Source organism: Prionailurus bengalensis, chromosome D1 (genome assembly GCF_016509475.1).
Source record: "Prionailurus bengalensis isolate Pbe53 chromosome D1, Fcat_Pben_1.1_paternal_pri, whole genome shotgun sequence".
Lineage (NCBI taxonomy): Eukaryota > Metazoa > Chordata > Mammalia > Carnivora > Felidae > Prionailurus > Prionailurus bengalensis.
In genome coordinates, this window is record NC_057346.1 from 99191155 (window position 1) to 99213206 (window position 22052).

Consider the following 22052-nt stretch of genomic DNA (forward strand, 5'->3'; position numbering starts at 1 on the left):
ACCATAAAACTGCCTCAGCTGGGCTTGTCCAGCCCATTTTCTGTTTCTGAGATTTCTGAGCCAGCTCTATGGGTCTCTTCTCATCCTTCCCTGGAAGATTCCACAGTGCCTGGAAACTCCATCTACTGGCAGATGAGTGAAGGGTTGAAGAGGTGTGCATTAAGCTCCTAATTAAATCACAGGATCTGGTTCATGAGTATCTCACCAACCAAAACATGAACAAGACACCTTTATCATTCAATTAAAAGCATAGCCAGAATCTAATTCCTGGATTAAGAAATAAGTAGTTTAAACAATTTTTTTGAAAAAAAAAAGAGGAAAGTGGGAATGGGCAAGATAAACAGCTTTGTTCCATCCTAGTTTCCTGCATTGAAGTAAGGAACTGACTATAAGACCTCAAAACAGTTTTCAGCCAGATGCCAAGAGGCCATCACATCCACATAAGTAAAGGAAGGGACAGCTTTATCTGGCTCCTCGCCCTTTCAGCTTTTCAAAATTCAAAGAAACACCTCCTTACCTGCCAGGACTCTGTTAACAGAAGAGTGAGTAGCCAAGCCAGGCTGTCCACGTTCGTGAAAAATCCCCGCGTAAGGCAAGTACTCAGGCAGCAAGAAACGCCTATAAGAAGGAACCACGTGTGAAAAGCCTATAAAAGACTACTACAACACAAAGGAGATACACTATCCACCTACCCCCAAAAATCAAAGCTAAGGGATCCACTAAACCTAGGAATCCAAAGAAGCCCAACATGGAGTAAAAATTGCTGGGATTTATCCTTCTGCAGATTTGTATCTCCTTCCTGATCTTTCTTCTGCAGTTTTGCGGGGCTTCTAATCTTGAATAGGATGCTCCCAGTGCCACTTGTCCATCTCTTTTCATTGCGGCCAATCATCTCCTGTCAAGTCATTAGGTGGCAGGGCTGGATTATAGGCTCACTAGGAAATAATTTCAGATATGGAATCCAAAGCTCAGAAAGTAGGTTTAAAAATGAAACGAGGCTCTCATAAAGGCTCCCTCATAAAGGCTAACTACCAAGTTCTTACCTTGGGACAAAACGTCCAAGTGAAGGTGCAGACATCCGGGCATTGCGTGGAGCTCGGTGCCTGGATCTGTCACCATTGTCCCTGGAGAAAACAAAAAGACTACATATAAGAGAGTCATTAAAGCAGAACCAGATAATAGCCCAAAAGACAAACATCCCTTAAACTAAGTTCCTACACTTAGGTGAAGATCCCAGAGAAATGAGTCATCTGGTTGCTTACTAATTTGGATGGCACATTAATACACTACAATTCTGAGGGAGCCTAGGTGGCTCAGTCATCTGAGCATCTGACTGCAGCTCAGGTCATGATCTCGTGGCTTGTGGGCTCAAGCCCCACATCAAGCTCTGTGCCAACAGCTCAGAGCCTGGAGACTGCTTCGGATTCTGTGTCTCCCTCTCTCTCTCTGCCCCTCCCCCATTTGCACGTGCGCTCACTAATCTCTCTCTCTTTCAAATAAATAAACATTACAAAATTCTTTTTAATATATACATTTCTGGAGTACCCCAACCAGAAGATTTATAAACATTTTCTAACAGCTCAGTAAGAAGGAAGAAGATTTTTCACGAGTTAATGTGATCTCTGATCTGAAACTGAAACCAAAAGTCCTCTAAAGGGACCTGGAATGGAAATGTATAAACTTTTTTTAGATTGAAAGAGAAATTTTGGCTTTGGGGGATCCTGAAGGGAATCCTCCCATTGATTTCATTCAGCAAATGGTTATCTCTAAATGAATCTGTTTAGGCCTTTGGTGTGGAAAAATCACTCATGAAAAGTGAAAGAAAAACAACACAACAAAAAGACTAAGCAGTCCCTTCTATGAGGGACTGCAAAATTGGCAATGATGGACAGTATTAGACAATGTAATCCCAAGCATTTGAGTAAAAAGAAAAAAAGTCTAGGTGTTTTTCTTTATGGTCTGTTAAAACAATAGTAATAACCACCATTTATTAAATATCTATTAAGTTCTAATATAAAGGTTATTAATACGTTATTCTATTTAATCCTTCTAACTACCCCATGAGGTATTATTAGTAGCTTTGTTTTATAGATACGGAAATGAAGGAGCAGAGAGGCAAATGCCCAAGGTCACACAACGAGTAAGTGGCTGAGGCAGAATTCAAGGAGTATCTATCTGATTCTGAAGCCCTTGCTCTTTCCCCTACACTTTGCTGCCTCCTACAAGAAAAGGGAAGACAGGGGGACTTCACGTGGCTTAGTTTCCAATGCATCAAAGGAACAATAAGCCAAAGGGCACTGGCTGGACAGAGCAGTTAATTAGCTGCTTAACCAACTCCACAAAATAAATGAACCTCTGAAAGCTTGATCTGGTATTTTTTCTGAGTTCTCCCTTTGGATTATCTTCAACTTAATGAGATCACCTTCAAACTGGCCTTGGAACCAAAGTTAAGACAATACTCTGGCTTTCAAATGGGCCACTGGGAGCTTTACAAGCCAGAAATGAAAGCCTAGGAAGGTTTTTATATTTTGGTGGGTTTGGATGCTGAACATTAACAGAGAAATCAATATCAGGGATATTGGAAGCTGATCCATTAAAAGTCAGTACTCGGTCTTTATTTTCCCCAAAGAGAAGGCATACTGTTGTTTTCCTTAACATGTCATATCCCTTTGACTTGAAACTCTATAGATGAAGGGAGAGGCAAGGGGAGGGAGAGAGAGAAAAGACCATATGAAAAGTAAAAAGGTTATTAAAAACAACAATGATGGGGCGCCTGGGTGGCGCAGTCGGTTAAGCGTCCGACTTCAGCCAGGTCACGATCTCGCGGTCCGTGAGTTCGAGTCCCGCCTCAGGCTCTGGGCTGATGGCTCAGAGCCTGGAGCCTATTTCCGATTCTGTGTCTCCCTCTCTCTCTGACCCTCCCCCGTTCATGCTCTGTCTCTCTCTGTCCCAAAAATAAATAAACGCTGAAAAAAAAAAAAATTTTTTTTTAAATAAAAACAACAATGAAATCAGGAGTTCCTGAACAGTAGATCACGGCTCTGGGAAGCCCACAAATTGTTATAAGATTTTGGCCACATGTACACAAGGAATAAATGAATATCAAACAAATAAGTTAGTTCTCAAATTTAGCATATTATTGATTTTCAAATAAATCCAGCTTCAAGTTTTGATCAAAGTACCAATTCACTTAAAAATACAAATGAATTCATGATAGCTTTTCATAACAGCGTATTTTACTTCTCAAAGGGCACTAAAAGTCCAGCTAATTATCATGAGAAAAGTTAGCAAACATTTTGAAGTTAAAAAGGGCCCTAAGGAAAAGAAGGGTCCCAAGCCTCAAAAAGGTTAAAAACTAAGCTGTAGAAAGAAACATCATGGGATAACTGTGAGTACTTGTTCTGTAGCTAGGAGAGAGAGCTGGCCTTCCCAGAATCACACTGTGGAGCTGACAACTGGATTCTGTAAGGTCCCAAGATGCCTCTCCCTCCGGACGACGAACAATACTCTATCTGGTGAAGAGTAGGGAAGGAGAAGCCAGTGTGCTAGATTGTTCTACTGCTCAGCAGTTGCCAGTGCTCAAAGACGGCACAGAGCTTGGTGAAAGGACACCAGAAGACAGTTTAGAAAAATGAACAAACACACCAGGGCTGGGGAAATTTCCGGGCTCTTTCGACATAATTCACAAGCCTCTTTTCCAACACCTACAAACAACCAACTTTCTGATTCAGTTTCTCCTTCCATTTGAAAAAGCGGGGGGGAGTGAGACACAAAACATGGCCAGAGATAATGGCTTTATAGTATTTAGAGATCACTGGAGGATATACAGGAAAATACGAATGAGATCAGCTGGCTCAGATACAAACAAAGTCTCAGACTGATGGTCACATTTGGCACCATAAAAGAATCAATATGTTGAGCAGAGATGCATCTGCTGGTCCTCAGCTTAACATCTTGACTAATGATAGAGAAGCAGGAGCTAAATGGCATCTCAATAAAATGTAGAGAAGACTTCAAATTAAAAGCACTGAGAATTCTAGCAAAGGAGAGGAGTAACATCATGGGACTCACAACGACTAGAAAACTGAAACGTGATGAACACACAGATGAGGTGCTACCTATGGGAGAAAACAGCAAAGGACATCTAGGAGAAAACAGCCTTCACTAGGAGAAAAACAGCTTAAATACCGTTCTAAGAAAAGCCCTGAAAACAAGAATGGGTAAGGTGGCAAAGACCAGAATGTTCAAGGGAGGCAAGAAGAGGGAAAAAGGCCCTGGACATTAGTACTGGCCACAGAAATCCCTAACTAAATGCACAGCTCCAGTAAAATAGAGGTGAAGAGAACAACTGATGACTCCGCATTCTGTAGTCTGGAAAGAAGGGAGGATTCAGAAATAAGGAGTTAGACTGAGGAAACAAATTTCAGCGCACAGCCTATCCCCAGTGGGGATGGGAAGCCAGCAGGGAAGGGGGAGAGTGGTAAGAGTTCCAGGAAAAGGGCAAAGGAGTTAAAAGTACTTAAAATAATGCTGTACTGAGAAAACCACACAGACTCTGCCACTCACATCAGTGCTGATACAGGATCAACATGAGGCAAAGCTGCACGAGCTGAAGGAGGCAAAACCAGTGAGGCAGAGACTGATGTGAGTGGACTGGAGGAGGTCTGCCAAATGAGCAGTAGGTAAAGGCAGGCCCAGGGAGACGGTTTACCTTAGGAATGTGGACGGTCCTACATACTGGGGCCTAACATAACACAGCCCGTGCCCTTCCATACTGAGACTTAAAAAAACAAACAAAAAAAAGCCATGAGGAAGAGTATGCAAATATGCTGATTCTGCTCCTCCCTCACCAGGAGGACTATTTGTCACCAGAATGCTTTTCAGGGAAACACCAAGAGAAATCCTCATCAATTTCATCAGCCAGAAGGTGCCTTTAAGCCAGCAGGACAGAAGCTGGCAGAGTTATTAATGGCTTTCCCAGCTGCTGAACTCTGTACATCTCTGATTAACTCTCAGAGGGGTATTTGGGAAGGACAAGGGGTGGAGGGAATAAGACTTTCTTGTAAAAGATTTTATAAGGGAAAAAAAACCACCCTTCAAACAATAAGGCATCCAAGACAAATGCCAAGTATAAGAAAATGCATCTCTGGAACAAGGGAGAGAAACACAGCAGCGACTCTTGCTAAATGCCTGGGATTAATTGCCTCAGAGAGAGGCTATAATTTAAAGGAATGAAAAATACACCTACAGACTGCCGGCTGAGTCCTGACCAGACAGTCAGCTTGTCATTCCTCCTCATGACAAATGGCTCTGACTCGGGCCTTTATAAATGAGGCTCTTGCAGCAAAAAGCTCAAAAGGCCATTGTCCTCTCGACAATACACAGTTGACTTTGCTGAAAACTAGACTATTAAAAAAATAAGTGTCTCCCTATGCTCTTCTGTTTTTATTCAATTTCCAGACAACAGAAGGCCTAGTTGGTATTCCTGTCCCTGGATGGCACAAGTCCTTTCCTTACCCAGGTGCTCTTGGTAAGAAACCGAGGCCCCCATCTCTATGCCAAGGACTGTGCACACGTGTAAGGGTTTAGATTTCTGGGAGGAAGGCTCAGGCTCTGGGGGTATCATTCACAACTAAGAGCACGGCCCCCTTGCAACTGCAGAGCTTTAACTTTTCCCTAAGGAACAGTAATAGATAATTACCATTTACAAATTTCTCTCTTCCCTTATTCTACCTTTCATTTCATCTGCACATATTCCATATTCCTATTGTGCATTTTACATTAAAAAACAAATCTATAGGGGCGCCTGGGTGGCTCAGTCGGTTAAGCGGCCGACTTCGGCTCAGGTCACGATCTCGCGGTCCGTGAGTTCGAGCCCCGCGTCGGGCTCTGTGCTGACAGCTCAGAGCCTGGAGCCTGTTTTGGATTCTGTGTCTCCCTCTCTCTAACCCTCCCCCGTTCATGCTCTGTCTCAAAAATAAATAAACGTTAAAAAAAAAATTTAAAAACAAAACAAAACAAAACCAATCTATATCTCTAAGTGGTTATGCCCTCCTTCCCCCCGCCCCCCCCCCCCCGGCTGTTTAACTCTTTCCTTCTGTGTTTTCCTCTTCTATACCCAAGTACTATCCACACATATTCCCTTTTCCTTCTCTTCTAGCATTCCTCAAAATGAATATTCATATGTATTTTACTTGCCCAGAAAGAATGCTAATTCTAAAGTTGCTGAGCAATAGCCTATACTTCTAAGCAATAGGCTCAAAATCTTCAAGGAAAGAGCTAGAATTTAGATAGGCATATATTTTAGAAATGTGTTGGGGCTCTCCAGGTACCAGATATCCTATTCCTGATCCCCAGGAAGTCTCCCCACTTCTCTGAGACTTTTCATTATTCTGCCTCTGCTGAACACAAAGCAGGTTCATCTAAGGTAGTCAGCTCCAACAAAGATCTGAGCACTTTAGGGTAAACTTCGGAAATTATCCACTCTGATTTTATAAATCAGACACTGAGGCATAGGGTGTGAAAGGGACTTGCCCAAGATCAAATCTGTCAAGTAACAAATGTGACTCAGCCTAAACTAGAACCCGGGCCACTCTCTACACAGGAGTTGTCAGGCTAAGGGGGCAGCAGGCACTGATGAGTGATCCCAGGTCCCACCGCAGCTGCTCTAGGAGTCACTTGCTGTTTTACCAATTTAGTTCAAAACTGGTTCAAGTAGGAGTCAAAAAGGACTCAGGCAACATTTCATTTGGAGAAGTAGGAAGTGAGACAGCTGAGCTTTCGCAGCTCATTTCCCAGGAACATTCACAAACAGGCCCCACTCTTAGAAAACACCAAGCCTCTTACACCCAATACTTAACATTCAGTCCTCGTATGTTCTCTCCTCTATTTCGCCCACTGCTTCCTAAGTGGTTTTCCTGCATCCATACACTTGCCACTTTAGGTCACCCCAACCAATGCTGTCCGAGTTAGCTGCCTCAAATACATCTTCAATAAATAACTTCCCCCAGATAAAAATACGATCCAGGGGCACCCAGATGGCTCAGTTGGTTAAGGGTCTGACTTCGGCTCAGGTCATGATCTCATGGTTTGTGAGTTTGAGTCCTGCATCAGGCCCTCTGCTGTCAGCACAGAGGCCGCTTCAGATCCACTGTCTCCCTCTCTCTCCGCCTCTCCCCTGTACTCGCTCTCTCTCCCTTCCTAAAATAAATAAACATTAAAGAAAATAATAATAAAGCCCGAACTTTCAGCCAGACATTCCAGGCCCTCAGTTCAGGCCTTTCTGATCTTCTCTATCACATTACAAGCATTCTGTAGCTCTAGCCACAGATTTATTCAGGGTCCCCTGAATATCTTTATTTATACAGGGTCCCCTGTAAATCATCTATCTCTGGGCTTTTGCTTACGCTGCTCCCTTTGAATCTCTTAGATTCTACTGTACCTATCTCCTGTACCCTAACTTCATCCTCCACATCACTTCATCTAAGTCCTATGCAGTCTTCCCACCCAGTTGAAACCCATGGAGCCTCCTCACATCTCCCCAAATACTCTCTTCCCTTCATAGAACGCTGCTCTGTATTTTAGTGCTACCTTATTACAGTCTGTCTCGGAAGTTATTATGTAAAAATCTGCTCCCGTTATTTCATAGCCTAAAACTCTTCAATGACTCCCTTCACCTACAAAATAAAGTTTACCTCCTTTGCAAGGTACAGAAGACTATCCAAAGATCTGGTGCCACCTTAAGTCTCAGGGCTCATCTCCTGCCACATATCTTGGACTTTAAAATCTAGTCAAACTTATCAACAAGGGAATTTCTGAAATATTCCATGCTATTTCACGTTTCTATGACTGTGCATTTATTTGTCTTTCTCCCAAGTATGTCTAGAAGTAAAGGGCCTGTTGTAATATGTATAACTTTCTCTTTTATAAACCCACCTTGTAGGGGCGCCTGGGTGGCTCAGTCGGTTAAAGGTCCAACTTCGGGTCAGGTCATGATCTCACAGTTTGTGGGTTTGAGCCTTGCATCGGGCTCTGTGCTGACAGTGTGGAGCCCTGCTTGGGATTCTCTCTCCCTCTCTCTCTCTCTCTCTCTCTCTCTGTCTCTCTCTGCCCCTTCCCCATTCACACTTTCTCTCTCAAAAATAAATAAATAAAAACTTATAAAAAAATGAATAAACCCACCTTGTAAAAGAAGCAATCAACCACTACAAAAATCAAGTAAGTGAAATTATTGAAATCTCTCTGGTAAAAAGGAAGAGAACAGTTCCTTATCTCAACCCACTTTACGAACGACTTCTGTATCACACCACCACTCACCAAATACAGCTCATTGCCTGATTCCTGACTGTTCTAACAGGTTGCAGTCCATAAAGAGAATAGCTTTAAAGTGTGTTTCCTTTGAATTTCTCTTCTACTTCTAATATCAAAGAGTCTATGGTTTGCAAGTTAAAGAAAAGAACAAAAACAACTCTTCTTCAAAATGAAGTAGACGGGAACACTCTCCAAAGATTTACCCTTCCTTTTCTTGGCTACAGTTATGTATCTGTTATTAGTAGGCAGACTCCCACAGGAGTCCCGGAAATTCTGGGCACAGAAGAGAGAGCAAGAACAAGTACTACCAATGGCATGTAGCTTCACTCCACTGGAATTTCTGGCCACGAGAACTTGAAGCAAGTATATGAGTCTCACAAAGCTGCCAGGATTTCGCCTATAGACAGATGATAAGAATAGTATTATTTGGTTTCTAACGTGTTTTCTTTGCCATGACTCAACTAAATTTCAGTTACAGCAAAAGGGCAGGTGAAGAATATTAAATTCTGAACTAAAAGCAAGCAGCTCCTCTTATGTCGACCCAATCAGATGGTGGAGCTGAGTGACAGCCCTCAGAACTCTCAGCTACATCATACACCAAAAAGACCTTTTAACAACTTCCTTGCTAGAAGGTGTCTAGCAAGGGGACCATTAAAGGAGAAGTCCTTTCTGTATGAGGCTCTCTGCACGTGTGTATGGGGTACTGCTAGAACACTTCCTTCCAAACTAAGGAACCAGAACCCATCTCTGGCACCCAGAAGTTACTGTCATACAATGAAACATTTTGCCTGTTTGGTCATAATATGGATTTCTGGGTAAAAGGAACTCAAACACGACCAGATAAATTAGAAAAATGAAGAAAACAGATGTAATAGATCTAAAGTGATTTCATCTTAAGGCTGAAAGCCTAGAATTCTCACTGCGACGTTTTTCCAAAGTAAGCCTAATGTCACAACGGTGAATGAAGAACTTGCTCTCTTCTGAGCTAGCAACAACTTGAAGTGAATATAATTCCCCTGTGGCTGGGATGTGTGGTGGAGATATTTGCGACTGATCCAGTCTGAAGCTTCTCCAATTGTCATCAGCTCTGGGTATTCTTTGCCTTGGAAGGCAAAGCAGTTACAAAAAGAGGCAAGAAGGGCAAGAAATGAACTACGGATGATTCTGGGATTATACGTACATTTAGAGTAACAGGTAACATGAGGAAGGGGGTGAGGATAACAGGAACAATAGACATATACCACCTCTTGTGCAGGCCTTAGCGACTTCTGGGATACAGCACTTAATCACAGGGCTTCAAAAAAGCTTCCCTCTCTTTCCAAAGGGATGGTGAAAATTAAAATGGCAGTTTTCCTTATGCTTATTTGCCTTCTACATTCTAGCAGGTGGTCTGGGCTCAAAAGCAGGCAGACAGCAATGTCAGCGACAGCCACACCTTTACCCTGCTTGTGAATATCTTTATGCAAAGACAGATGCTGAACGCTTCAGGACAGACCTTCTGACAGCGGGTTTCTGGATGCCCTGTTTGTGCATTTTGATAAACACAGGGACCCTGCAGTCTCAATTCTGGCCACAGACAGAGATGAATGGCAGGAGATGATGCCTGCCTGGATAGATGGTCATTAATCCAGACCACAAAAGAACAGAAAATTTAACCTGCTGCCGACCAACCTTCAACGTTATCTTCCCTAGAGATAAATCTAGATAGTCTTCTTCCACAGCAAGCTCAGGGAGCAAGAGCTCAAATGTGGTACTACATCATTTTTAAAGGTTTTTAAATCTGCAGGACAATAAAAGCCAGACACTAAATATGTTTACTCCTGTTCTCAAATCTCAGACATGTCTGATTTTGGTTGTCTCTGTATCCTTATTTTAAAAAATACTACAGTGGAGTAAATACCTCATTAGGTTATTATAAGAATTAAATGAGGGGCGCCTGAGTGGCTCAATTGGTTAAGCGGCAGACTTCGGCTCAGGTCATGATCGCATGGCTCGTGAGTTTGAGCCCCGCGTTGGGCTCTGTGCTGACAACTCATAGCCTGAAGCCTGCTTCAGATTCTGTGTCTCCCTCCCCACCCCCTGTGCCCCTCCCCTGCTCCCACTCTGTGTCTTTCTCTCTCAAAAATAAAAACATTAAAAAAAAATTTTTTTAAAGAATTAAACAAGATTTATAGATATAAATATATTTTTATATATTAAAAACATTTTATGTTATAGAATACATATGAAAAATATTATCATAGGTGATAGACAATGGAAAAGAATAAAAAAAGATGGGATCTGGGGACTCTATACACCTGGAAGGGACAAGGTAGATAACACCAAAATGATTCCCGGCTTAGCAAATGGGGCGAGAACTGAAGATATGGAAGTGGGATGGCAAAGGCAGGAGCATGGCGTGTTGTGCAGGCAAGAAAACCAGTAGAGCAGTTTCTCCTAACAGCCCCCTAAGTGTTAGGAAGATTCCAGGTCCTGTCTAACTTACCTGCTTCTCTGTACCTGAAAGAACTATACATTATGATCATATGAGCTTCTGACTTTCCTTCTATTATCAAAGCTAAGGAAAAGGACTGCGGCAGAGAAATTAAAATGGGTGGATACAGGGGCACCTGGGTGGCTTAGTCGGTTAAGTTTCCAACCCTTGATTTCAGCTCAGGTCATGATCTCGTGGTTCGTGAGATAGAGCCCTGTGTTGGGCTCAGTGCTGACAGCGCAGAGCCTGCTTGGAATTCTCTCCCTCCCTCTCTCTGTCCCTCCCCTGTTCTCATGCACCCATGAACCCTCTCTGTCTTTCAAAATAAATAAACTTTAAAAAAATGGTTAACAATGGGCTGACACATTCCCTCAGTTCTCTCTCATTCCCTCCTAGAGTACCTAGAAGTTAAGAGAAGAGAAGCAGCCGCAGGCAGCACTCAGTTTACAACAGGGGGAGGAGAGCAGGGAAAGAGAAAGAATGAACAGACGGGAACTCAGCATCAACCAGCCAGCAACATCCTTCACTAGGAGACCTGGACTACTAATATTGAGGTGACTAATCCACAGCTGCTATTAAAAACAAGATTACAGTCTGCATCAGCTCAAAAAGAAAGGCAAACACCCTGGCAAGGGACTTTCAGAGGAGCATTAGAGAAATCAGCCCATTGTTACCAACCAGGGAGCAACAGAAGACCCCTAGGGAGAAATAATGGTAAGTCAGTGCATGAAAGGTGAAGAAGGCAATGTAAATTCAGGTCGCGCTGAAGCCAGGGGGAAGGTGAGAGCACAGGTGGGCTGTGGGGAGCACAGGGAGGAGGGAGTCTGACACAGGAAAATCGAGGGGGAAGGAAGGGGAGAGGGAGGAGGTGGTAGCAGAAGAAAGAGAAGGTAAGATGAGAACAGAACATTTTAAACTAACCCAGAACTCCATTGTGAAGGACAAGTCACGAGGCAAGATACAGCTCAAAGGCATAAGCCCCACGTTTCACCACTGCAAAGAGATTACACAGCCTTCCAAACGTGCATGGAGGGAGGCTATGCAATCTGCACTGACTCCCAGAGCTCCCCAGGATTACTGAGGCTTTTCAGCAGTACTCAGTCCCAGCAGCGACGGCACATACCTGAAACTGCTTCTCTGAATAGACCCCAGAGCTGGAAAAATGATCATATCTGCAGGGGAACATATTTCACTACTGGTATCTGTCTGGGTAAGGGAGTGGAGACTCTCCCCTCACTGCTGGTATATGCACCCACCTTCCCCTAGAGTGGACTGAAGGGAGAATGACACGTGCTGGGAGCCAGAGGGCAGCTGATGAGAGAGAATCAGGGCCCCTGCTCCAAGAGCCACCACCGGGGCTTCAGGGCATCCCTGCATTTCTTTCATGTTCGTTTCTTCCCCAGACAAAAGAACCGCCTATTCAGTCGGCCTTTTGCTTCCAAGTACACAATTGCTAGCATGTTTAAGGACCATATCAGAAAGGCAAATTGGTATAAAGGTTGTTTCCACCTCCTTAGTCATCTTTAGCAAAAAGATTTCTCCAACACATCTTAAAGCTCTATTGCAAGGTGGCTCCTGGGGAACTATCCATTCGGCTCACGGAAGAGGAAGGTTGAGAAGGAGGCAAGAACTCTTAACATCCCAGACCTGACCAGGTGATGTCAAGATAGAGAAGGAAAAAAAGGAAAATGACTGACAGGCTGTCCTATTCCAATGCTGTCAGCAAAAAAAGGAGAAAAAAATTAATGCTTAACCACCTTTCTCTCTCTCTCTTGTTTTGCATGTTTGAGAGTATCAAAATATAGGAATCAAAACAAGAGCTAAGCGTCCTATTTGATATAAACCAGGAATGGAAATTCTTTCAGAATGGAAAGAAACACAGTGAATGGTTAGAAAGGTGAGGAGCAGGAGGTCAGAGAGTTCAAACACAGCAGTGACACTGGGGTATTTAATCCTGTGCACAGGGCTGACCCTGCTCCTTTACCTCACCCCCATCATCCAATCGACCACTCAAAAACACCAGAAGAGCAAGGAATCACCTCTCGAACTACCACATTAGTTTGACAGGCAACTTTCAAAGGATCCTAATGGCGGAGGTTGTGGGCGGGAGATAGTTTAAGCAATGGAGTAGGACCTCAAAGAATCAGTGTGATTCAAGGGTACGAAGGGACCCGTCTTTAGGGAAATCCAGATTTTTTTTTTTCAATTTTTAATGTTTACTTATTATTTGGAGACACAGAGAGAGGGAGACACAGAATCCTAAGCAGGCTCCAGGCTCTGAGCTGTCAGCACAGAGCCCAAGGCTGGGCTCAAACTCACGGACCGCGAGATCATGACCTGAGCAAAGCCGGACGCTTAACTGACTGAGCCACCCAGGCACCCCCACATATTTCTGTTATTTCTAATCTCTATACCTACTCTGCTTAAGAAAAAATACCAACCATCCTTTCTCTCTGACACTGTGAAAACAGGCCATGAGAAGCACTTCCATAGCCACTGTTCATGCAAAAGGGAAATAACGGTGCTGCCTATGTAGCAGCAGCCATCTTCTCCAGCCTGGCCTGGGGCCAACGGGCCATCTCTCCCACAGGCTCCATGAAACAGCAGCACAACTGCCAGAGGTGGCAGTACCCTGCACATTTTAACCCCCCTTCCCCTCACCCCATCCTGCTACTCATACGTAAGAACTTCGGGGTTTGAAGCAAGAAAGGTCAACCACTGCTGCTTGGACAGTGGTCAACTTAGAAGCACACACAGCTTTGGAGGACAGGGAAGAAAGCAAGCTGAGTAGGTACTTACTCAAAGTCCTCAAACTCCAAGTCGGTTCCCTCTACTGATGGGCCCTGGTTGTCTGAGGAAGAGGAGGAGGTGGAGGAACGGAGCCGGTTCTGCTGATAGCGCATGGAGCGCTGGCGAATACTGTCTCTCCGTGAGAGATACTGGATCATCCTCTGGGCGTAGTATGCGGCAGGAGATAATCTGAGAGAGACAGAGATGGACAAACACAAACTAGCACTAATGTGGGGAATACTGTGAAAGACAGTAAATCCAGCTCTCCCTGCTGAGGCGAACTCCGGAGACGTGAAAAATAAAGGGCATTTAACTCACCAGGAGGTCTGTACTGCACAATATGCTTATTAGACTACCACCCGTGTTTCTGTTCCGAGAGGAGGCAAAGAGGCTGTGTAATCAGTCATCATCTGCTCAATAGCTGTCCCCTCCCAAGGGGATAACACTGGACCTTCCTTTTTTAGTTTCTTTAGGGACCCATTTTAGCTTCTCAGGGTGCCATTCATACAGATTTACAGCCTTCTTCAACCATCCAGACTCAAAATATAAGAAACGAAAAGGGACCACAGCCACCATCTAAAGGCCAGCTCTCCCTTCATTTTATACAAGAGAATAGAGGCCAGGAGATGGCAAAACGGACATGACTAGAGAAGGTACCATCTTCACCAGGTCTTTCTTCTCCAACAAATCCACATAGCTCCATATTTGCCCTAGCTCCCTAAAGCGAGCTCTCTGAACCTCTCAGCTCTAATGGGTTACTCACAGACATTCGTAACACAGAGAAAATATTCAGGATTGAAAAAGAGAGTAAAATATACTCAGGAAAACAAAATCTCACAGGGAAGAAAAGATTTTTCTATTTCTTACAATAGAGCATCCGAGGTGACATGGGCACTAAGCAATACAGGAGGCAACAGTTATTCCTTTTTCTTCTTCCTTACTGTGGCTATTCTCAGTGAATTAGTCTAGACCTCTAGTCTGTGTCTTAGTGTCTTCATACCCCTGAAAACGCCTAGTGTCTCCTACAATTTACCACATTCCCTTTCTCAAGTTGTTCCTCCATCTTTCACAAGACTGCTATATACTAAGAAAGTGAGAGCAGAACAACACACTTTGACTCAACAATTCCACTAGGAATCTTATCATATAGAAAAACACAAGGATACATACATGTTGTTAGCATTAGTGAAAAACTAGGAAATGTCTCAAATGCCCACCAACAAGTTAAAGAAATAAACTATATCCATACAAAGAAACACTATGTAACTATTAAAAAGAATAAATCATCCCTATACACACACAAGAAAAACCCTCTAAAACAAAAATTTAAGTGGGAGAAAAACTGAAGAATGGTATGCATATACTAATGTGTATACAAAAACATGTTTCTGTAATTAGAACAAAAAACTAAAGGAAACACAGCAATTCTAATGAGGATTCCTGGGAATCTTAACTTCTATAATGTTTGAACATAAAAGGAAAAAAAGTATGTATGTGTGTACACACACATAACACATATATATTTAATGGAAATCTGGAAAAACTGACTGAGAATGGAAATAATAACAGTTACATCCAAATGGTAGGGAAAGTATTTACAAAATCTTGCTGCCCTACATTTCCTTACCCCTAAACAAAGTATCTGGGAAAACCTCCGTGTGTCTACTGACTCAGAACAAAGGAGATTCTGCAGTCACCTGCTATAGGAACTAAGGCTGTCTCTGAAATGCCAGTCATCAGAGGTGGTATCCTTCTGGCCAATCATCAAATGGAATTCCCAAGAAGGCCAAATGACAATCTTTGGAACTCAAAAGTCTTTGCTACAGAACAATATACTGCATTTGGCATCACTGAATCCAAATCATACAGCAGGTCGGCATGGGATACACAGATGTCTTGGCCAAGATCATCAGAGTACAAGAATCATTTCTTAAAAGTCTCAATGTGTGGAGCTTCCATTATCCATGTGGGCCCCTGTTGCCATGCATTTTGCAAGGATGAATCAAGAATCTTAAATTTTCAAGAGACAAAAGTCAGCACTCTTGAGTTGTTCCTTTACCTACTAAATATACAGAAATTTTCCAGAAGTCAGCCATTGATGGTTAAATTGTCAAGTCAACCAGACTAGAAAAGAGTGTAAAAAACATTTCAAGAGCAGAATGAAGATTCTTCTTCTGGAATGGATTCTGAAAAGTGTCTGTAAGTATACACATTTCTCAGTTGTTAACCCACCCTAGTAACTAATGGGAAAATTATATTATTGGCGACAGAAGTAGGAAGAATGTTGATGCAGACAATAAGATTGCCCTTTTATGTAAGGGCACAATTTTAGCACTAGGTAACCTAATTGTTTAATTTCACTATGGCATAGGAATTCCTTCTAAGCTACAAAACTATGCATCAATGGCAAAGAAAAAGGGATTCCTGGCACAATTATTAAATACAAGTACATCCTGGCCTCGTCTTTGTAGGTAGCCAGAGGGAAGCTAAGGATCTGAATGCTGAATCATCTCACAAACACTTTGACCTATATATACTGTGTAGGGTGAAGTCTAAGAGGAAAAACTAATTAAACAACCAGCAATGAGGTAGCAATCATCTTCTTACTGAAGAGCTGTATAATCACCAAACTCTGAAGTGTTCCAAGCAAAAATTTTTAATGTTTAATAAACTGCAAGTTTTCTTCAAGGAAGAATATTTTCTCCTCCAAGAAAACCTATTTTGTGTTCAGAGGGAAAATGTAAAAATAGCAACACCACAAAGTATGACACTTTCTGTGATAAAGAGATCTGAGTGGGAGTAAATAAAAGATTTATTACATGAAAGGAAGACAAATAATGGTCTTTAAGAATTACCATTAAACTTTGTCAGGTTAAAAATTCTGGGGATGAGATTCCTATAGCTGTCCTAAAAGAAACTATTTTATAGCAAGAAGTTCTCTGTCTTAGTGTTTCGGAGTCATTTGATTGATGCCAAAAATTTCTTTCTTTTATTTAGGACTTATTACTTTTAAGTATGATTAGAGACATACACTTCCATGTTTGGCCGCCATCTCAGCTGCCTCTCCATATTCCCTGATCCTTGGATTTGCCATTTCTGGGGTATGGAAAAGGAAGCAAGAGGGTAACGGGGAATCTTTTCATTAGTCTCTCAGAAAGAACACTCAGTATCATGACACCACTGTGGCCAACAACAAAATCACTCAATATCCCTAGAATGAACCTTATCTACAGGCCTTTCCAGACTTGAAATTCTTAATCTAAAGCAAAGCTCACTGGAGTGCCTAGGTGGCTCAGTTGGTTAAGCGCCCGACTTTTGGCTCAGGTCATGATCTCACAGTTCGTGGGGTTGAGCCCCACGTGGGGCTCTGTGCTCACAGCTCAGAGCCTAGAGCCTGCTTCAGATTCTGTGTCTCCCTCTCTCTCTACCCCTCCTCCATTCGTTCTCTCTCAAGAATAACCTTAAAGAATACATTAAAAAACAAATAAAAATAAAGCAAAGCTCATTTAGCTTTTATCTAGCCTCTATTTGTTAACTTGCCAACCCCACCATTATAAATTACTCTTTCTTTTGGCAAAGCCTCACAATGAGCTCTAGTGTTGCCTAAACGATGTGAAGGTTATCCCTTTTTGAGGTCATTAACAGAATCAGTTAAGTCTGGTTGTAACAACACCAAAGGACTGCTCGCTATATAAATGTTATACATCAACTTGACACCCCATCCTTGGTCCTCAATTTCCAGTATCAGGTAAGGGTGGGCCATGAACTCATTTAAATGTTTTCTTTTGTTTTTTAAATCCCTTCAAGAACTCTTCAAATATCTTCTAATCAGTGTAAGGTAACTGCTTTAATAAAATGGCAACTTGTTCTTTTTGGTTACCCTTTTGTCAGTCATCTCTTCCTTTAGGTAGCATCCAAAAATTGAACATCTGAATGAGCTTGATTTCTGCCTTTTGATAATCTAAATTCTCTCTCAAATGAGAGCAAGTAGGATTTTTTGTTAGCTGGTTAGTTTTAATTTGTAAGTAATTTCCCTACTAATAAAAACTTGTTTCCCTTTTGGCTGTCCCTTTGAATGGCAACAGCCTCCCTGATTAGCAAAAAAGAAGTATCCTGTGACTCTGCCAGTGGCCTCCTCAGGTCCCTCCTCTAAGTGCCCCACTTATAGGAATGAGCCCCAAAGGACAAGAGCTCAGTCACAACTCCCTGTCATCAGAGGTTCTGTTCACTTACCTGCAACACTTCCCAATCACCTGAACCACCTGTCTCAAAACTGTAACTGAAGAGTAAAAGAGCACCAGGACCAGAGAGGCACAGAATGGGGCTTCCAACAGCTTGGCAACCCCAAGGGCAGCCCCTCCCCCCCACCTAGTGCCATTTCTCACTTTGGCCTTACCTCGCTGGGTCTGGGTAAATTGGGTGCTCTCTGGATCCTGCTCCATCATAACGGGATAATGAAATGAGGGAAGACTCCAGCAGCCTCCTAGCAGAGATTAAAAAAATGGCAATAATCCCTGTCAATTACCAACTCAGAGGTCATTCATAAGGAAAAATAGGGGGAGAGATAAATAACATCCCCCTTTGCAGCTAACTGACACCTGTTATCTGGGATCACACCTTCCTACAAACTAAATAAATAAATAAATGAGCTACAGAGCTCCCACACTGGGTATGGCCACTGTATACGCTGAATACTGCTCTTCAGTGAGAAATGAACAAGTGCTTCAGAGACATGATCTTATTTCTATTTGTAGTATCTCCAGCAGACAAATAGGAGGTTGGGATCAACACAGGAGGGGGAAATTAGGCATACCCAGAGATTATCATGTAGTGCCAACATTCATCTTGGTGTTCAGTTCCTCCATGTTACCCTAATCCACATTCCCTTATCTTCTACTCATTCTGCTCTGCCTACACCCTTTTTGTGAGAAGGAGTACTCCTCAGGCTCTCTTAACAACTGACAAAAATCTTTAATTATATAATCTAGCCCAATCATAAGTTCAACTGAGCATATATGATACACCCACATTTTATTGAGTACTTTTTTGGTGCCAGGTGAATACTAAGCACTTCACATATATTTCTTTACTTAAATCTCACCATAACCTGGAAAGGGAGGCATTACTATACAAACATGAGAACACTGGGCCTAAAAGTTAAGTATATGGCACTGCGGCACAGGGCTATTAAATGACAGCACCAGGACTCCATGAAGTTCTGTGAACTCCAAAATGCTTCAAACCAGGATGCTATACTGTAGGACCTTGTAGGCTTCAGGCAGGTAAAAAGTGTGTATGTATCCACTGTGAGTCCAAGCTAGAAGGTGGGCTTTGTATCACTGGCTCTTCCTGTTTTTTAAGGGAAGCCAGAAATCTGGACTTCTCCATGTAATCTCCTGACAGTTAAAGTTTAGCTAAAACATTTTTTTCCCTCTTTGTACAAGGGCCACTTTAAACACATCTGATAAATGTGGCCCAGGGACCCCCTAGTTTGCCATGTCTGCCACACTGCTTCCTAATTCAAATGTGCCTTGGCAGCCAATCAAGCTCCTGCCAGAGAACACATTTCAAAGGAAATGGTCTCAGAAAGAAATGCATATTGTTCCTCTCCAGCAGCATCTTGCCTGGCTCTCCCGGGAACAGGTCTCCGGCTCCCTGCCAGACTCTTCTTTAAAGCAGATCTGCAGGATAAGGACAGCAGCTACCAATCTTTTCCAATTGAGTTAATTCAATTCACTGTTATTAAAACCAGCTGGCTTTAGGTATAGTCATGTGCAGTCACTTTATCCCAGCAACTGGCTCACCAAAGCATTTCCCCTAACAGCCTGGGAAAGAGATATAGCAGAGGCCCTGTCAAGCTGGCTTGCTACCTTTCCTGCCCAGGACAACCAACTGTTACATGATGCTTTCTATCTAGACAAGGCCTATAACCCCCACACATAAGACCCTTTACACAGTCCTACTACTGACCGGAGAGAACATTACAATGTAACCAATGAGGCAGAGAAGAAAGCAATAAAATACATCTCTCCGGTTGAAAACCTGAATCTTCAATGGTATCACTGTTTACAGCAGCAGAAATGCCATGTTTCATCAATTCTAAGAGCCACCCTCCCATTTATAATATGTCTGAAATTGGGATGTATCTTATAAATGCATGACGCCGTTTAATTGGCAGGATTTTTTTTCTTTTCATTAGGGTCACATAAAATAATGACTAAAATAATGGTATGTCTCGGAGTTTTGCACCACAGAATGTTAGAGGAAGGGGCAGTGAGAGGCACACAGACTGGAGAAAGAAGAAAAGTGAAATTTCGAGAGGAGTATCTATTCAGGACTTTTATGCCATCTTAGATAAATACTTGTTCACTACTAATGAATTAGTTCTAGGAATTGGAAGGTTGGAGAATAGAAGCAAGACCTGGGAGCAGCTGACTTCCCTGGAACACCGAGAAGTTTGTTCCATCCCAAAGGGCTCTGGAATCAGTCCTGGCCATAACAGCCCTGGCTTGTTATCCTCCAAATGGCTGCTTAGTAAGCAGAAGCCCTTTGGCAAAGAGCATCCTGCATAGTGACCAACACATATCCTTCTTAAGTACTTCTGCCTGGAAAATGATGCTACTAAGTTGGGAAGCCAACATTACCCCCTACTTCTATGCTAAGGCTGTGCCAGTATTCAGAGAGAAGATGACTTTTTAAGAATGCTATAAAGGAGATTCTTGAACTGGGAGAGTTTGGATTAGATAATTTCAATTTTAATGATTCCGTTTTATAATCCTGCAAAGTCTACTTCCCACCTTACTTTCCTATCTTAATTAAGAAGACTTCTTTAAATCAGGGTAAAACCAAAATGTTAAGCTGTATCTCTGGGGAGTCCCTGATGAGGTTCTTCTGGAACATGCATCCCTTGTGCCTACTCACTACAGAATCTGCTAGCACCATTTGCTCCCCAGGCAATACAATGGACTGGCAAGCCATATATATACATGGCATTTTAACTGCTAATACACAAAATCAGCAGAGCCAATTACTATGAATAGCACCCCCACACACTTATCACTGATTAAACATTAAGTTCTCGTCAATTACGAGTACTATCTGAAGGAATAAAAGACTTCTCCAATTGGTATTGAACAGAGAAAAGAACAAGAGCTACTAGATGAGTAAACATGACCACCACTCCTAGGAACCTCTAAGAGAGACCTTTCTCTCCTACAGTTAGCTTCCTACAAAGAGCCATCCATGGGGAAATGATACAAAATGCGATGAGATGGCAGCTGTGTGCCTTCTTCACTGGCCACCACAAATGTGACTTGAATTAACCATCTATCGTGCAATTCAACGATGGGAAATCAGGTAGGACTTAGGAGGGGCTCACACAAGCTTATTCAAGCTTGAAGCTACCTTTTCATTCTGACCTGTGATCACAATTTAGAAATTGATTGATTGATTGATTGATTGATTGATGTTTGTTTATATTTTGAGAGAGAGACGGTGAGAGCCAGGGAAGGGCAGAGAGAGAGAAAGGGAGACACAGAATCCGAAGCAGGCCCAGGCTCTGAGCTGTCAGCACAGAGCCCGATGCGGAGCTCAAACTCACAAACCGTGAGATCATGACCTGAGCTGAATTCTGATGCTTAACTGACTGAGCCACCCAGGTGCCCCAAGAAGCACCCAGGTGCTTAACTGACTGAGCCACCCAGGTGCCCCAAGAAAGAGTCACTGAACCCCTGTCAGGGAAAAAAACAAAAACCCTCTTTCTTTACAAGTTTTCCTGGTTCGTTCTCTGTATCAGTGGCGTCCAAGTGAGACACACAAAGGTTGTGCTATTTCAATCCACTGGAGAACAGAAAGAAAATATCAGAACTTTTGTTTTATAATGTATGACCATAATGTATAACACACATGGATTGCTAAAAAGCCTTTACTAACAGAAGTATTTTTTAAAGTCTGGAGACCACTGCTCTATCAAACTGTATCCTACTTTTAAGAAAATTCCACATTTAAAAGAATATGCACAAATACATAAATATAAGAGCCATAAATATGCAAAACATAACCATACTCATACATAGACCAGAAGAGAGAGAATGATAAAGCAAATGTGGTAAAATGCCAATATTTAGGGAATATGGGTAAAGAGTACATGGGATTTCTTTGCACTGTTATTTGCAACTCTTCTTCTTTTCTGAAACTATTTCAAAATTAAAAACATTCAACATACAAAATTGAAAAGTAAACCACTGAAAACTAAAAAGAAAATGCTTCATTTTCAAAAGAATTGCTCACTTCTTAAAAAGGATTTCTTCAAGTATCAAGTTGCCCTAATGCCCCTAGGCAGGTTTGGTAAACTACAGGCCCCAAGTCAGCTGCCTGTTTCTATAAAGTTTTATTCAAACATAGCCACATCCATTCATTTATATATTGTCTATGGCTGCTTTGAAGCCAGGAAGGCAGAGTTAAGTACTATCAGGATAGT

General features: G+C 42.4%; 1 protein-coding gene across 11 annotated transcripts in view; it reads right to left on the reverse strand.

Moving 5' to 3' along the window:
- AMBRA1 (autophagy and beclin 1 regulator 1) overlaps window positions 1-22052 on the reverse strand; it is a 179874-nt gene that overhangs the window by 94626 nt on the left and 63196 nt on the right. For 7 of the 11 annotated variants that reach the window (XR_006297466.1, XM_043581123.1, XM_043581119.1 and 4 more), the window contains 4 exons: window positions 17970-18056; window positions 13583-13762; window positions 1044-1124; window positions 518-618 (listed from right to left, as the gene is read on the reverse strand). Coding sequence is in view for 10 of the 11 variants with exons in the window: in XM_043581123.1 (XP_043437058.1) it covers window positions 518-618; window positions 1044-1124; window positions 13583-13762; window positions 17970-18056 (449 nt within the window). In the remaining variant the exon portion in view is untranslated. The remainder of the gene's footprint in view (window positions 1-517; window positions 619-1043; window positions 1125-13582; window positions 13763-17969; window positions 18057-22052) is intronic. The other 4 variants (XM_043581122.1, XM_043581116.1, XM_043581124.1 and 1 more) reach the window with 2 other exon arrangements.